The sequence below is a fragment of the Erinaceus europaeus genome, chromosome 16, assembly GCF_950295315.1.
Source record: "Erinaceus europaeus chromosome 16, mEriEur2.1, whole genome shotgun sequence".
In the NCBI taxonomy this organism is placed as follows: Eukaryota; Metazoa; Chordata; class Mammalia; order Eulipotyphla; family Erinaceidae; genus Erinaceus; species Erinaceus europaeus.
Genome location: NC_080177.1, coordinates 47,222,837 through 47,240,904, shown reverse-complemented (window position 1 = coordinate 47,240,904; position 18,068 = coordinate 47,222,837). Strand labels below are relative to the sequence as shown.

The following is an 18,068-nucleotide window of genomic DNA, read 5'->3' as shown; positions in this document are numbered from 1 at the left end:
TATAAAAACTGCTCAAGGAGAAGAGGCACTTACTGGGCTACATTTACACACTCTCAAGAAGGTTCTAGAAAGACTTGGGTGTAAAGTCAACAGTTTTCAGGCTTCAGAGTACCTACGACAAGGGTTTGTAATCTAGCAAGCTTCTGGTGGAATTTAATATATATATATATGAATACAAAACTCTCCCTCCAAGAAGGCCTGACTCCAGACAGCTAGCATGGAGCCCAGTAAAGTGAGGGGGGAGGGGGATGTAGGGAGTAGGGGCAAGGTGGTGGCGTACCTGGTTAAGTGTACAGGTCCTGGGTGCAAGACCCTGGTCCCCACCTGCAGGGGAAAGCTTCTTCACAAGTGATGAATTAGAGCTGCAGATGTCTGTCTCTCTCCCTATCACCCACTCCCGTGTTCTCAATTTATCTCTATCCAATAATAAATAAATTCATTTAAAAATACATATATATTGACCATTCCCTCACGCTGAGAGCTATCAAGCTAGAGTCTCAACACTAATAACCAAGCTCAAATGCTAAGCAAAATCTGGACTTGGTTCATTACCAGTTTTTTTCTCCTCTATGAAATTCACCTACCCAAACTCTTTATAGAGTCACATATTAAAAAGTCATAGGTCCACCATACATGTAAGAAAAAAATATGGGGGGAGGAAACAAGGAAATGACAGAGAGGCAGAGAAGTCATTAGAGTTGTATTCAGAGCAGGAGTAAATAGCATAATGGTTATGCAAACAGACTCTCATGCCTGAGGCTCCGAAGTCCCAGGTTCAATCCCCTGCACAGAGCTGAGCAGTGCTCTGGTAAGAAAAAAAAAAAAAAAGTGTCTAGAGTTGTATTCATAAAGACTGAGAACCAGAGCAATATTGTAAGGTAATATATCATTATTTCCAGAAAGGAAAATAGGTAACCCAGATTGGCTTAATGGCTGCTTAGGAAAATTACAAAATCTTTAACTTACCTTTTCTAAATGTAGCAACCTTCCCATATAGGCAGTCTTTTCGTATCCTTATGCAAGTTCTTGCACTTGGCACAATGTGCACTTAACCCGCTGTGCTACCGCCCAACTCCCATCTTTTCGTATCCTAACTTTATCTAGCTGCTCAATATCCAACTCAGCTCCATACATTTACTTCCTAAGGAAAACAGTCTTGACTGAGGTAGATCTGACAGTCAAACAGGGTTTGAAGTTGAAAGTTATTTATCACTGATGGCTTTAAGTTACATTTCGTCAAGACTCAGATCAAGCAGAAAACTTCAAATTACTCGTCTCCAATTCTACTATACTAAAGACTTACTTTCCTTAAAGAAAGTTTAATAGACACCTCAGCTCTCATCTACTCTCTAATAACTTAAATCCCCATCATTACTGAATGCCTGACTTAAGCTCTTAACCATATTTTTTATAAGTATTTTATTGTATTTATTTATTTAGTTTTTGTTTTGTTTTTTTTTGCCTCCAGGGTTATCACTGGAGCTCGGTGCCTGAACTACAAATCCACTGCTCCTGGAGGCCATTTTTTCCATTTTGTTGCCCTTGTTGTTGAGCTTGTTGTAGCTGTTATTGTTACTGTTGTCATAGCTGTTGTTGTTGGATAGGACAGAGAGAAATCGAGAGAGGAGGGGAAGACAGAGAAGAGGAGAGAAAGACAGACACCTGCAGACCTGCTTCACCCCTTGCGAAGTGTCCCCCTACAGGCGGGAGCTGGGGGCTTGAACCAGAATTCTTATGCCAGCCCTTGCACTTTGTGCCATGTGTGCTTAACCTGGCACCACTTAACCTTAACCACCCAGCTCTCAACCATATATACATTTTTTTTTTTTTGCTTCCAGGGTTATTGCTGGGGCTCAGTGCCTGCACTACAAATCCACTGCTCCTGGAGGCCATTTTTCCCATTTTGTTGCCCTTGTTGTTACCCTTGTTGTCATTATTATTATTGTCATTGCTATTGTTGTTGTGGGATAGGACAGAGGGAAATCGAAAGAGGGGGGATGACAGAGGGGGAGAGAAAGACAGACACCTGCAGACTTGCTTCACCGCCATGAAACGACCCCCCTGCAGGTGGGGAGTGGGCAGCTTAAACCAGGATCCTTATACTGGTCCTTGTGCTTCGAGCCATGTGCACTTAACCTGCTGCGCTACTGCCCGAACCCCCTTAACCATATTTTTGACTAGGTCTCTTCTGAATTGAGAAGCCTTTAATGATGTAGCCAGGGAGACAGCTCAGCTATAGGAAGTGGTGCATGCATGAGTTTCCAGTTTCCAATGCCAGTACCACATACACTGGAGTGTGGTCTGTCTCTCATGAGAGAAAAAGAAGAAAAAAAAAAGTGCACATAGAACAAAACACAAGGATCCCAGTTGGAGCCTCTGGCTCCCCATCTGGGGGGGGTGGTGGCAGTGAGGTCACTTCACAAATAGTGAAGCAGGTCTGCAGGTGTCTTTCTCTCTCTCTCTGCCTTTCTATCTTCCCCTCCTCTCTCAATTTTTCTCTGTCCTATCCAGCAACAACAACAAATGGTAACAATGGCCATCAGGAGCAGTGGAATCCTAGTGCAGGAACTGAGCTCCAGGAGGCAAAAAAACAAAACAAAACTTTTTTTTTCATTATTACTACCAGAACATTGCTCAGTTCTGGCTTATGATGGCTCCAGGGATTAAATCTGGAACTGCCAAGCCTGAGGCATGAAAATCTGTTGCTATCTATATGGACCAATTTAAAAATAAATGAATAAAATTTTTCAGTGAGCACTACTTTCTATACATATATACTTCATCTCTTTTAAGCCCTTTATACCTAAAGAGATTGCATCTCTACTTATATTTTTTCAGTATCTTTCTGTTTCCCAATATTTTATTTTTATTGTATTTTATTTTATTTTTAACAGCCAGGGTTATTGCTGGGGCTCACTGTCTGCATGACAAATCCACTGAAGTTTCAGGTATAACTCTTAGTACTACATGTACTAGAATGGTATTCTGGCTTGTAGCTATCTCTTATATTACACTCTCATATAAAATATATATATATATATTTTTTTAAATAGCGGCTGGCAAAATAACTTACTTGGACAATGTGCTGCTTTGCCATGCATGCAGCTCAAGTTTGAGCCTGGCCCTCGCCACATTGAAAGAAGCTTCAGTATTGTGGTCTCTTCCCTCTATCTGAAAAAGTCCAGAGCAGTAAAAACTCAGCAATTACAAATATAAAGAGCATAACCCCAACTTTTACAAATGAAGACATGCAAAAAAGAAATGGATAAAGTGCTCGATTTAGCAGCATGAGATCCCAAATTCAAGCCCAGGCATCATCATATGTGCTAGACAGATATTCTGGTTCTCGCTCATTAATAAACTGATAATCTTTAAAAGACTTTCATGCCTAAGAACCCAAATCTCAAATCTCTGGTACAAACCAGAGATGAACAGTGCTCTTCTTCTTCTAGCGTTTGCCCTTCTTCCGTAGTCAGACAACAGTGTCAGGTTGAGCCTGATGTAAAGTTTCGAGACCTCCTTTGAATCTGGAGAGGTGGCAGTGCTCTAATAAAATAGTAATAATAATAATAGGTAAAGAACTAGATTCTTGGGCAGGGGTAAATAGCATAATGGTTATGCAAACAGACTCTCATGCCTGAGGCTACAAAGTTCCAGGCTCAGTCCCCTCACAACCAACATAAACCAGAGCTGAGCAGTGCTCTGGTTATTTAAAAAACAAACAAAAAACAAAAAACAAAAAACTGGACTCTTGGGAGTAGTGGGTTAAGTGCACATAGCTGGTTAAGTGCATATGGTGCAAAGCACAAGGACCTGCATAAGGATCCTGGTTTGAGCCCCTGGCTTCCCACCTGCAGGGGAGTTGCTTCACAGGTGGTGAAGCAGGTGTCTATCTTTCTCTCCCCCTCTATGTCTTGCCCTCCTCTATTTCTCTCTGTCCTAACAACAACATCAATAATAACAATAATAACTACAACAATGAAAAATAACAAGGGCAACAAAAGGGAAAATAAATAAATATAAATATATATATAAAAAAACCCCAAAAAACCTGGACTCTTAAACTTGAGGTCCTGAGTTCAATCCCCAGCATTGCTCAGCTCTGGCTCATGGTGGTGCTAGGGATGGAATGTGGTAAAATGGTGCACTGGTGTTTTCTCAACAAAAAAAAAAGGGGGGGGGATTAGAAGATATCTCATCCCAATAGAGCATGCAGGCTTTACTATGAGCAAGCCCCTAGGTTCAAGTTCACAATATAGTGTTGTCTCTCCACTCACTATTCTTCTCTCTTTCCCTTTCTAAAACAAAGAATAAAAATATTGGTCTCAGGAGTATACTCAGTGGTGGTATGGTATCACTCATTGTAAGGATATTTGTATTTGTTTATTTATTGGATAGAGACAGAAAGAAATCAAAAGGGAAGAAAAGGGAAGAGGAAGCTAAAGAAGGAGAATGAGACACCAGTAGTAGTGTTTCACTGCTCATGAAGCTTTCCCCCACTGCAGGAGGGACTGTGGGATTGAACACTGATTTTTATGCATTATAACATGTGCAATCAACTGGGGGCACCAATGCCCAGCTCTGGTATCACTCATTCTTGAGATGCTGAATTCAGTTCCCAGAGTCACATAAAAAGTTAGTAAAAGGGAGTCGGGCGGTAGCGCAGTGGGTTAAGTGCATGTGGCGCAAAGCACAAGGACCGGTGTAAGGATCCTTGTTCGAGCCCCTGGCTCCCCACCTGCAGCGGAGTCGCTTCACAGGCGGTGAGGCAGATTTCTCTCCCCCTCTGTCTTCTCTCCTCTCTCCATTTCTCTCTGTCCTATCTAACAACAACAATAATAACTACAATGATAAAAAACAACAAGGGCAACAAAAGGGAAAATAAATAAATATTTTTTTAATAGTAAAAAAATAAGTGGAAAAATTGGTGAACAGGCTACTTAAGACAAAAGGAAGAGTATTATCAAAGTAGCAGATTATCTGAGGTAAGAGTTGCATGAAGACCTTCTATACATCAGTGGAAGTCAGGCAGTTTCTACTATCTGAGAGAAAAGAGGAAACAAGGAAAAATACCCGGAAGTAGTAGTAGGTGTGTGTGTGGGGGGTGACTCAGAAAGGAAGTGAAAGCAAGACTGTTGAAAAAAAATGGGAAAAAATACATACATACAGATAGAGATAGATAATTATAGAAACAGTCCATATCGGTGACCTTGGGAAAACTACTGCAGTTTCCAATGAAGGGGATGGGGACACAGAAGTCTGGTTCTGGGAACCACATGTAATTATAAACCTATTATCTTATAATTTTGTAAATCAATATTAAATCACTAATAAAATAAATAACCTTCTGTAATATCCTTCCTTCCCCGTCCCCCCAAAGGGCAAAGTCTTCAAATGTTATTTCAGTTATCTTTGAATCACAAGCTCTCTAGCTGTTCATGATTACATCAAAAGAACTCATAAGGTTTTATACCACATTCAAATATGGGTCACACATTTTTTTTTTTTTTTAACCAGGACACTGATCAACTCTGGCTTATGGTGAACCTGGTACCTTGGAGCCTCAGGCATGCGAGTATTTTTGCATAACCCTAATGCTATCTACCCCACCCACAAGGTATGTTTTTAGAATCATCTTTGGGTAAGAATCTTCAAAAAGGAGTGTGGGGTTCAAGGTACACACAGCTATTACTTTTGGGTGCTAAAGATATGCACAATCGCTCTGGCAGACACTCCAAGGCTTCTTCAACATCAGCAAAGGACAAAACCATTTAACTAGAACAAAACCATTTAAAACAGTGGGAAGGAGGGCCGGGTAGTTGCACACATAGTACGAAGCACAAGGACTTGCACAAGGATCCATCCCTGGCTCCCCACTTGCAGGGGAGTCACTTCACAAGTGGTGAAGCAGGTCTGCAGGTGTCCACCTCTCCTCTCTCAATTTTTCTGTCTTATCCAATAAAAATGAAAAATGGCCACCAGGAGCAGTGGATTTGTAGTGCCAGCACCAAACCCCAGTAGTAACCCTGGAGGCAACAACAACAAAATAAATAATAATAAAGCAGAGGGAAGCACTTGACTTCCCACCTGAAACAGGAATCTTTAGTGGTAGTACCATGTCTGCTCTTCTTAACTGTTTTCCTAGAGATTTTTTTTTTTCCCTCAAGACTCACAATTCAAACATCCCTTCCCCCTGGAAGTCTTTCCTAATCTCCTAAAATGATTCAGGTTCACTCCCTTGACACCTCCATGCATACTTGTAGGACAGCACATGTTGCAATTATTCATTTGCATGTCTGACTAAGTACAAGTTCTGTGATGGAAAGGGGAGCATTTTATTCATTACTGACTCCACATAAAAAGGACACACAATAAACATCTGTTGCAATAATGGATGGCATGGGAAGTTTTTAAAGAATGGTGACCTTACCTTCCAGATTCCAGACCAAGAGTGCAGTATTAACTATGAAGATTAAACTCTCATCACACATTTCAACTAGTAATACTATCCTTCATCAGAAAGAGAAGTCACAAGTCTGAGAATACTGCTTTAATTATGCAGGTCTCTGCCTATTTATCAGTCAAGAATACAAAAGATTAGAATACAAAAAAAAAATCAATGAGTAAACAGTAAAATCTAAGACAGCTTTCAAGGTCCAAGCTCATTCTCCTACCTCCTATTATTCATACTTGCTTGCAAGCATGAATAATAAAAGTCCCTAGTAAGATCACTGTCATAGAGCCCTGTAGCCAATTTTAATCCAATACCTCTAATAAGATTTTACAAGAAAGCTGTAAAGGGGTAGGACCTGGGTGGAGGCAGAACCCTGCCACCTTGTACACCTGCATTCAGCCATTCTTCATTGGCTGTACAGATCTCTGGGGAGTATGATACTGGAACAGCAATAAAATGCGGCTGTCTCAAATGCCTCTCCCTATAGTGATCCAATACCACACAAAACTACTACTGTTTACATCTGCTAATAAGACCTAAGTATGTAGTCTACTTTTGTACTCTCCAGATTGTTAGGTTCTACAAAGTCAAAGAAGTCTAAGACCAACAACATGCAAACCAATAAGATGTCAAGGAACTTGCCATCCAAGGAATTTCCACAGCAGACTGGATTGTGGCTCTAAGCACAAAGAAAATAAGATAAGAAATATTTAGAGTTGGGCGGTAACGCAGCGGGTTAAGCACAGGTGGCGGAAAGCACAAGGACCTGCCTAAGGATCCTGGTTTGAGCCCCCGGCTCCCCACCTGCAGGGGAGTCGCTTCACAGGAGGTGAAGCAGGTCTGCAGGTGTCTATCTTTCTCTCCCTCTCTGTCTTCCCCTCCTCTCTCCATTTCTCTCTGTCCTATCCAACGACGACGACATCAATAACAACAATAAAACAGCAGGGGCAACAAAAGGGAATAAATAAATAAATAAATATTTAAGGACAATCCAGGAGAACAGTTCTGCTGGCAGGTAAGTGGTTCCTTGAATGTTTTGATTCTTTAACAGACCAAAAAGCCAAAGTTAAATTAATTTACGTCTCCACCCAAACAAGAGTATTTACCAAGTCAATTCCCCAGACTAGGCGTCTTCACACATCTTTTTTTTTTTTCTGTTACTACTGTCTTACATAACCCCACTGTGACACAATACCCGCAGCTACATTAGTCACAGCTCAGTCCCTTCACAGGGTATGTGGATTCACTCACTACCTTCTTCCAGGACGGGAAACTGAGTCACCAGCTTCCCCAAGCACTGACTGGAGTTTGCAGAGAGGTCACATCTGCATCCTGCTCTGTAGCTCTTGTCTTCCCTGGTCTTCCCCTAACTGACGCAGCCAAGAACCACCCGGCGCTCTGCCGCCAGTAGGAGCGGCTCCCCCTCCCTCCCGAGACTGGGAAGCGGCGCGGGGGAGGCCGAAGGCTGCGAGCGGCCTCGCGGGACTCACCTTGGAGCCCAGGTCCTCCCGCCGGTTGCCGGCCTTGCTCCTGCTAAGTTTGATGGACGGGGACCGCAGAAGGTTCTTGATTCGGCTGGTGATGGTGGAGCCTTCCACGGTCATCATCACGTGGAGCCCCAGGGCCGTCCTCGGTCGGCTCAGAGGACGTGTCTCAGCGGCTATACCGCCTTCCCGCGCCGCAGCAGCGCCCCGCCGCCGACCTGGACAGCAGAGGCCACCTCAGCGTCAGCTGGCGGCATAGCCTCCCCGCCTCCCCGCAGGCGGACGCCAGGAAACGCCATGAGGAGCTGCGTCCCCGGCGCCAACAGGCCCCCGGCCGAGCCACCCACCCGTGGCCCGGCCCGGCCAGCGGTTTCCATGGCAACTGCAGCGCCCGCGGGAGCCAGCGAGGCCGCGGCGCCACTCGGCGGCGGGGCTTGTCCCGGCCGGCTGCTCGTTCCGCCCGGGTGACCCTCGCTCCCGTCCCTACGACCCCGGCGCGCCGCGGGCCTGCACACCAACCCAGACCTATCTTCCCTCTCAGCGCCCCGCGCCAGCCCTGCTCACCAGCCCCGGGACGCAGGGACCGTCCGGCTGAGAGCCGCGGACATAGCGGCTGGGTTCCAGCTCTGCGGCGGTGGCGATATGGTAACTCGCGGGGCTCAAAACGCGAAGTGCCTCCCGGGCGAGGTGGGCGGTGCCTGCGGTGCAGCCTAGGCCCGGGGAGCGTCCCGAGTGGACTAGCCGGGCCGCGGGGCGGGACCAGCGCGGGCGCCTGAGGCCGAAAAGCTGACTTTGCTAGCCGTGGATCTTGCTATGGACAGGGAGCCAGCAGGGCCTCAGCTCTGTGCTAGCCAAGCATTCTAGGCTGTCGGGGCTGGGCCCCCAGAGAAAGCTGCTCCCCGCAGCTCCCAGCGTTGCGTTGGCCGAGACCAGGCTGAGCACTGTCAATGGCTCTGAGCACGAAGGCTCAACCTGCACGTGACAGAGACGAAGGCCGCTGGATCAACGCACCCTGCGATCTCGGGGCGGGGCCATACGGTGGCTGTGCAGGAACCGCGGGGTCTCCTCAGTCTTCTCCCGTGTTCCAACGTGCTTGCCCACCCAGAATTAACCAGGACATCCTCCCTAGGCCTTCCCTCCTTCCTTTCAAAACACACTTTGGAAATTTCTATTCTAGAGTGGTTGCTTTACATTACTGACAGTCGAGTCCTTCCTATTTTTCTAGCTCATGGTGAACCCTAGAAAGACTTCTACATTGCAGGGGGTTAAACAGCATAATGGACTCCAAACAAACAACAGCAGAGACTCCAATGTCCCAGGTTCAATCCCCTGCACCATCATCAGTGCTCTGGTTAAAATACTTCCTTTGTAGAAATACTTCTACGTATTTCATCGATGTCTGAGGCTGTTTATTCTTTTCAATGCTTAAAACTACAGGGAACCTCAAGCATGGCACCTCTCCAGCCACACAGCACAGGTACTGGGAACTGCATGGGTGGACCCCCAGCGGAGGCAGCAGCTCTGCAGCTCCTATGTCTACATAAAAGAAAAGGTGGCCAGGGAGCGGTGAAATTGGATTGTGCCAAGATTCCAGCTCATTAGAGTAAAATCTTACTAAGTATTAGCCTGAGCCAAAAGACTTGAGCCCCAGAGAAAAAGTCAACAAGTACATACTTCATCTTATGTTTTGCAATCCCTAGGTGAAATGTATTGCTAATTTCAATAAGGGAAATAAAGAACCCTAAACCTATTGCTGTGGGTGGGCCTTGTAAAGTAGCAAAACGGGTACATAAAAGTGACACCGAAAAAGTTCACAGGTTGACACCTAGAAGAGCAACTGGCAAGTTTCCAGGGGAGAGGTCCCTTCCCCCCTTTTTTTCTTCCGGTGTTAACTGCTGGCACTACTAATCCACTGCTCCTGGTGGCCATTTTCCCCCACCCCTTTATTTGTTGGCTAGAACTGAGAAATTGAGAGGGGACGGGAAAACAGACACCTACAGACCTGCTTCACCGCTTGTGAGGGGACCCTCCTGCAGGTGGAGAGGGCAGGCTCAGAGATCCTTGCGCTTAGTACTATGTGCTTAATGCAGTGGCTAACCGCCGGGGCCCCAGATCTCCTTTCCTTTAATGATACTTTTGCTACAATGGTCCAATAGGTTGCTTCAATTCATTTTCCCTGTGGGACTATATAACAAACGGTGCCACCTGGTGTTCTTACTGTGCTTCATACCTCAATCCAGATTGGGGTGGGTGGGTGTACCCACTAAAAGATTTTCTCATTTAACCACCTTCTTCTAGCGTTTGCCTTTCTTCAGTAGCCAGTCAACAGCGTCAGGTTGAAAGCTGTCAGGAGCTGCTTATTGCTGGCTTTGAAAGTGACTGGGATCCATGTGGATTCAGTCGGCTAGGAAGGATCGTCAGTTTCCCCAATGAATGGGTACTCACGGGATGCACCACGAGAAGGTCGATATTTAACCACCTAATGTCAGGCAAATAGCCTTAAAGTTCCATTCCATATTTTCTATTCAAAGCTACCTTGATTTTATCGCTAGAGAAAAGGAGGTGGGGGAGATAGCACAATGGCTATACAAAGATTCTCACATGCGAGGCTCTTAAGTTCCAAGTTCAATCCCCCACACCATAACCAAAGCTCAGCAGTGTTCAGGTATTAAAAAAAAAAAAGAAGAATCGGGTGGTAGTGCAGCGGGTTAACCGCACATGGCGCAAATCGCAAGGACTGGTGTAAGGATCCTGGTTTGAGCCCCCAGCTCCCCACATGCAGGGGAGTAGCTTCACAGGCGGTGAAGCAGGTCTGCAGGTGTCTTTCTCTCCCGGCCTTACCCTCCTCTCATTTCTCTCTGTTCTATCCTCTCATTTCTTTCTGTTCTATCCAACAACGGTGACATCAACAACAACTGCAACAATGAAACAAGGGCAACAAAAGGGAATAAATATATATAAAAAAAAAAGGCAGGGGTAGATAGCATAATGGTTATGCCTGAGACTCCAGGGTCCCAGGTTCAGTCTGCTGCACCACCATTAACCAGAGCTGAGCAGTGCTCTGGTAAAAAAAAAGCGGGAGTCGGGCAGTAGAGTAGCAGGTTAAGCGCATGTGGCGCAAAGTGCAAGGACCTGGATGGAGCCCGGCTCTCCACCTGCAAGGGAGTCGCTTCACAGACAGTGAAGCAGGTCTGAAGGTGTCTGTCTCTCTTCCTGTCTTTCCCTCCTATCTCCATTTCTCTCTGTCCTATCCAACATCATCAATAACAACAATAAAACAAGGCTAACAAAAGGGAATAATAATAAAAAAAAACCTGGGATTGGTGGATTTGTAGTGGTGGCACCCAGAACAAGTGATGACCATGGTGGCAATAAAAAACTCTCAACCAGAAGCTAAAGTTGCAGAAATTCAAGCTCCTGCTTTGTCTAAGATGATTTAGGTGAGAAACTGATAACATTATTGAGAATTCTTTACTTTAGAATCTACATTCAGATTTCCATATAATCATTTTTTGTATGCCACCAGAACTATGGTGGGGATTGGTGGCAGTGCTACAAACCCAACTCGCAGTGGCCATGTTTTTTCTTTTCTATATGACAGGAAAGAAGGTTTGGTGGTGGTGGGGGATTAGACACCTACAGCCCTGTTTGACTGTTCATGAAGCTTTTCCCCTTAAGATGGGGAGTGGGGACATGAAACTGAGTCCCAATGCATGGTTACCTGTGCTTAACTGAGTGTGTTACCATCTGGCCCCTGTAGTTTCATCTTTACTGTTTAGCCTTTATGGTACCAACATGGAAATCCGTACTTCCTGAATTAATTTCTCAGAAAATACTAGCCCCAAATCCACCATGAATTATGCATTCTTCTAAATACTAGCCATCCAACCCTGCAAAATGCAGGGATTGTTACATAAAGCATCTCACTACCTATGCACTATTTCACTTCTTTTTACATGTTCTAAACATGTATACACAGTTGTCAAGATTTTAAAGCTGTATATGTCTACAGCAGATGTATGCAACTGTTTAGCAATGTGCTCATTAGGTCCTATTTTGGATTTTACCTGAGGCTTAATATGGAAATAAGTGCAACTATAAGATCCTAGAACAGGCTAGAGTAAACACTTGATCATCAATTCAAATATTTATTGAGCACCTTTACATGCAAGGCACTGTGGGGCAGCTAAGACAATGCTTAGAATTGGAAACAGGATGGATCTAAAACAATGCTTCCAATAATGCTTTGCTATTTAACATAATCTTGCCTAACAGCAGAATTTACAATGATAGAAAACTTAACAGCACTTATTTGTCTCAAATTTTCCAGCCCATTCCATGGTTTAATCTTCTCACCTTCCACGCACACTTCTAACCATCTTTGTAGAGCAGTCTGTTGTATTTGGTATACTCCAACTATGCCTCAGTTCTAAATTTGCATATATTATTTCCCTTTAACTTAATTTTTAAAATGCACTTTAGTGTGGCACTGGAGAATAAGCTGAGAAACTTAAGCATACTTGATGTTGCCAACTGGCCTTTCACCCAATTTTTTCATTCTATTCTGGAGACAGGAGAGAGGGGAGAGGGAAAAAGAGGAGAGAGGGGAGGGGGGGGTAGAGAGAGAGAGAGAGAGAGAAAGAACTGGGGGATGAGTAAGGGAAAAGCACCAAAGCACTGCTCCATCATCCCTGAGTTCCCTTTGGTGCTGTCCATGGTGTTCCCATGTGGTGCCAGAGATTTGACCCAGGGTTTCACCCACAGTAGGTGTGTACTTTACCTGCTGGCCTATCTTCCGATTCCAAAAACAGTCTTGACTCATTTTTTTTTCTCTAAATACCAAAGACAATCTGAGTAGCTGAGTTTTATTTTTCTCTGTAATCAGCTATTAAGGTTCATGTAAAATTTCAATATAGATAATATAAGACATGGAAATACTGGTGTCCTTAGACTTTCTTAAAAATGAACAATTCAAGACTCTTGGCTATCAGTTAAACAATACCTGAAAATGTGCTGTCTACTCTGCACACACACACATGCACACACAATCTTCTAGAAGCAACTAAGATCATTCCCACTTTTTAGACCCATCTTCAAAGTGCATTAACCTCTTAATTCACCTGATTCTGTTTTATTCCATCCCAATACCTCAACCAGTGTGTGGGTGGGTGGGTGGGGGTGTGTGCGCACTATACTGTGAATCCTGTCCCAAATAATATTCAGATTATCTGCCTTCCATGTTTAAGATTTTTCAGACTTGTTAGACAAGCCACTGTTGGATATTTCATTCATAATGGGAGAGGGGGGAGTTGAATTTGAATTTACTATGAAGCTACACGATGTGTAAATGTTATGACTATACTTGACCTTATAAACCTCAGAGTATTTCAGTATCTAAAGAACTCTCCTGATACTAAAGCCAGGGAGACAGCAATGCAATGTACACAACACTTTCATGCCTAAAGCTCACAGGTTCAATCTCTGGCACCAACCCAAGCTAGAGCTTGGGGCAGGAGGAGGGAGGCACAGAGCTGAACTGGGAAAAAAAATAAACATATATATAAATTGTTACTCATTATTGTATTTTGTTTTTAAAAGTTCTATTGTTCCAGGTCACTAATATAATTTCTTCCCTAATATTCCTCAAGAATAACAGGTGCACTGATGACCTGTATGCGCTGGTATTATGAGGCAAGTCTTTCTTTACTGTCGAACTTGGAATACTTGCCATCGAATCATACAAAACTTTGAAGTCTCCATGTAAACCAAGCTATAAACATTAGAGCACACCCCCTACACACACACAATGGCATGTTAGAAATAGTAATAAAAAAAAAAATCATCCTGTGATAGAACTACCTTAGTAGCTCCTCTCTGATATGTGACATAAGACATTAGAACTATCTGTTCCAACTCACCACAAATCTCCAAACACCAGATTCTATTTTAATTATAATAACTGATTTATTTCAAGTTTATACATTCTGCCTTTCAATTGCCAAACTTCTATTCTTAGGTTTTTAAAAAAATAGTCATTTTTCAAAAGCAGGAAAAGAAAGATATATATATATATTTAATATATAAAAGAAAAAGCTAAATCTGACATGATTATATTCTTAAAAACATTCCACTTATTTACAGGTGTATAAAAAGGCGAATCATTGATCTACTGAGATCATGCTTCTTAGTTAGGATCAGCACTTACTGTCCTCCAGTTTCCTTAACTCCTCTCTCAATTACAGCTTTCATAGTCAAACAGGTAATTTTCATAGCTCAGTTTTTTCCTGGGGTAAAGTTAAAGTATAGGAATTTTTTTTTGAGATTTCAGATTTCTCTTAAGACTGCAGGGTTGTTCTGAAGGTCTATTCCTTACATTTGCCCTGATGACTTCCTAGTTCTAAGAGGTCTTGAAACCAGTATCTGGGGGTAGAGGTGGGAGGATAAGGGTTATAATGATATATGAAGCCTTCCTTGAACTCCTGTAATCATCTCTCATTTTCATCTTTGCACATCTCTCATAAACAGTCATATACCTAACCATAAAGAATTAATTACCTATTTTTTCTTATTTTAAAAAAGGAACAGAGTTTAGAAACAGAATTGTCCTTTTCCTGAGGATATTTTCACTTACATGCCTGCTCCTCAAAAGCTGTTAACAAAAGCCATTAGAAGTTAGGAGGAAATGTGGGGACAAGACAAGCAGGGAAATAATGGAAAACTGTAGCTGATGTAAAGTACTAGCATCTCCAAGAACAATTAATTACTAGCAGAAAAGGCAGGGGCAGGACTTCTTGGCTAAGGCATTGAATGAAATCTGTATTTAAAAGCTGTGAAAAGGGATAATAAGCTGAGGAATGCTTTATACCTACTTCAAGCTTATTCAGTGACTGTTAGAAGAACAAAGGGTTAAATGCTGATGAGCAGTTCAAGAAAGGCAAGTAGCATAAAATCAGCAAAAGAAGTTCTCCTGCTGCAATTTGCAGAAGTTTTTCCCACTCTTTTCAATCTGTTGACTACCAGAGTTACTAGTAAGTGAACCAACCAAGGCAGTAATAATTCACTGGCTTGAACCATTCCTAAATTGGGCTTGTGACATAGGTTTGAAACTATGCTGAGTGGCAATCTAGGGAACACAGAAGGGAGGGAACATAGAAGAAATAGCAATACCCAGGCACAGCCTAGGTAGTGGAAGCTCTTGTGTTAATATTTCACAACACAAGCAAATCCTGTCAATAATGACAGAACAAGGGTTACATTCCAAAATACAATTATTTAAGAAAGGCAAAATGCAGCAGCTAAATCTCAGTCTATACATTTTCAGAAGTGATTCTTGCCCCCGGGAGTTTCCAAGAGACCCCTCAAGTGCACCATGATTATTTACAAACTAGATAGGAAACATTTCTATACTCAATACAAATCTCATCTTCTAGGTTGAAAACTTCAGCCTTTGAGAAACCTGTGAAAACAACTATACAAAAATATAAATATATCTTTACAGGCTGTCAGTCCTTCATGACCTGACAGCTAATGAGTGAAAAAAGCTCTACAGATCATTGAATCCATGGTAGCAGGTTAATAAAAAATATATCTTGTAGTTCAAATACTGCTGTATTTCCCTGGTAAAGAGTGCCTACTGTGACTTTTTCTTTACATCCTGTGCAATTAATAGTGAATGAGACCTTCAAGCACCAGGAGGCTGGTTTGATTTAGTAAATATCCAGCCCCACAGTTTTTTCATTTTGGCCACTGTCTCTGGTCTGGGGAGGGAATGCTTTCTATTTCAGCTAGCTCTTGAGTGATATGATTAGTGAAAGAGGAAGAGGTCTCTCTATGCCTACATCCATATATTCTGCGTAGAAAGACCTGGTACTTTGAAATGGTCACCTTAAGACAATAAGGGAGAATAGTAATTTTTTTTTAACATCTCCAAACAATTACCTTAGTAATAAACATTAAAAGCATTCCTACTTTACCAGCAGGCTTGGACGTACAATTCTAATTTAAGGTAAGGAAATGGAACCTACTTGGGATATAAAAGAAATGTTTGCTGAATGACATAAAGTCCTTCACTTTGGTATGCCATGGTACTCATTCTCTCTCTCCCCCTAGCTTTGAACTAAAAACATTCTCTTCTGGGTCCTCTCACACATGTGCATCACATTCCTTGGATTTCAGACTTAACTCCAAAGCATGTGTGCACACGTGTGCGCACACACACACACACACAACATAAAAAAACAGTATTATGGTTTAGTCAGTTCACAACTCCAAAATCCCAATCAGCCCCCCCCCCTTTTTTTTCTTTTGGGAGCAAAGAACTAGGAATCACTGAGGATCTAGAGTCTTGTTTGAATTACTTGGGTTAGAGGGACACCTCATGTTTAGCAATAAATCACACCTTCTTGGAGAGGATGAGGAGACCCCAGCACCACAAGTGAGGTAACACATTTTAACATGATCAGAATTTCATAGTAATTACTTATACCAAAGCCAGTGCCCTATTCCCTTTCTCTGTTATTATCCACCACATCAAATTTAAGGATCTCATTTCCCGAGACACAAATAAGCAGATGCCTAAAGAGAAAGGAGGTTGTCTGCTCATAGTGTTGTTTCTGTCCAAGGACAAGTATGTTCATTTCCCTACAGAACTTGGTGAGACCCCAGAGTTGCTGGATTTGGCAATAACAGGTGCCAATGTAGGCATCACTTTGCCATCTCGGCATTCCTGGTCATTCCCTGTTAAGTTCATTTTGTGTCCAAGTGATCCAACTTTAGCAGCTACAGGTGCCAAGCAAGGCATCACCTTGAGACTCTGACCATCTGCATCACTAGGAGGATTAGCTACTTTTAAACCTAGAGGTGCCAGCTTTGGCATAGGCCTCCATAAAGTATCCATGTTGCTATTCTCTAGACCAGTCTTCATGTGCAGAATTGGGGGTGAAGACACACTTTCAGTTTCTGCAGAAATGCCAGAAGTACCCTTCTCCCCATCACTTGATCTTCTGTTAGAAAGGAGAGAATCCTTTATCTCAGAGTCAATAACAATCTTAAGAACATCTGGCTCAGAGGCTGGTTCTGCAAGTTGTTTTTCATTCTCAGAAAAGTCATCATCTTCCAAGTGTAAAAGGAGGGGACTGACGGAGTCACTTTCCCCTTGTACATCAGATAACTCTTTCAAACCAGTTCCCAACTGGCCAACCTGGAAAGCTGCTCTGTTTCCAGAAGTAAGTTTACTGATAAAAGCCCGCTGACCATCCGCCTGAAATTCTGTATCCATAGAGCTGGGTAGTTCAGATAGGCTAACAGAATCATCATTTAACTGCTGATTAAGAAAGGCAATTTCATTGAGCAAAGAGGTTAGAGTTTCATCAGTGTCATCCTCCTCTTCCATGTTAGTTAGCAGATCACTGGGATCTAGTGCTGCTTCCTCTATTGCTGAAGCTACCTTTCTCAGTTCCATCTCGATGCTTGAGTCTTTAAGGTCTTTCATCTTTACTTTATGAAATGGAGACTCCTTTGGCTTCAATCTCTCCCGTCTGGATTCATTCTCTTTCCATTTATACTGCCCTCTCATATCACCAGAAATATCTTTGGGTAAGAATTCTTGTGTTTCCTGCATACTTGAAACATCAACTATTTGTGGGAAACCAGAATCCTTACTTGCCAAAAAAACTTTTGTAGAACCCAATGTCATTCGGCCATCTCTATGGTTGCCTCTGGAAGAGATTCTGCCTGCATCTTCAAAGGAGTCTTTTTCACTCCTGACAGCATTTTTCAGATGCTCAGTTGGCTTGCCACTAGGAACTTCATATTTGCTACCAGCCATATCTACCAAACCTCCCTCTGTGGCCAGTGATGTCACATTAACAATTCTTGGCATCATAAATAAGTCGTCATTTTCTGGGGGAGGAAAAGACAGTAGTAATAAGCATCTCTGTTATTCAAAAATGACCAACTCAGGGTGTTGTAATAAAACTTCACCAGGATATAAAAATGAAACACTGGTTCTTGATTTTTTATCAAAGACCCTAAAAGCAAGAGTAATAGAAAGATGGTTCCTCTGAAATAGATTTAGCAGTATCAGTGCTTTATAAAGACACCCTTTAAAATAGAGAGAGAAGATACCCTTT

The 18,068-nt window shown here is 42.9% G+C and overlaps 2 protein-coding genes across 26 annotated transcripts in view; both read right to left on the bottom strand.

Moving 5' to 3' along the window:
• MAPKBP1 (mitogen-activated protein kinase binding protein 1) overlaps positions 1 to 9,066 on the bottom strand; it is an 85,594-nt gene extending 76,528 nt beyond the window's left edge. For 3 of the 7 annotated variants that reach the window (XM_060175040.1, XM_060175042.1, XM_060175046.1), the window contains exons 1-2: positions 8,503 to 9,065; positions 7,945 to 8,156 (exon numbers count right to left, since the gene is read on the bottom strand). In XM_060175040.1, coding sequence (XP_060031023.1) covers positions 7,945 to 8,061 — 117 coding nt within the window. In that variant the 5' untranslated portion in view covers positions 8,062 to 8,156; positions 8,503 to 9,065. Of the gene's footprint in view, positions 1 to 7,944; positions 8,157 to 8,502 lie in introns of those variants that run through there. The other 4 variants (XM_060175045.1, XM_007536329.3, XM_060175044.1 and 1 more) reach the window with 4 other exon arrangements.
• A 3,006-nt stretch (positions 9,067 to 12,072) lies between these two features.
• Positions 12,073 to 18,068, bottom strand: part of MGA (MAX dimerization protein MGA) — a 127,572-nt gene continuing 121,576 nt past the window's right edge. For all 19 annotated transcript variants that reach the window (XM_060175017.1, XM_060175028.1, XM_060175019.1 and 16 more), the window contains one exon: positions 12,073 to 17,838. In XM_060175017.1, the coding sequence (XP_060031000.1) occupies positions 16,571 to 17,838 (1,268 nt within the window). In that variant the 3' untranslated portion in view covers positions 12,073 to 16,570. The remainder of the gene's footprint in view (positions 17,839 to 18,068) is intronic.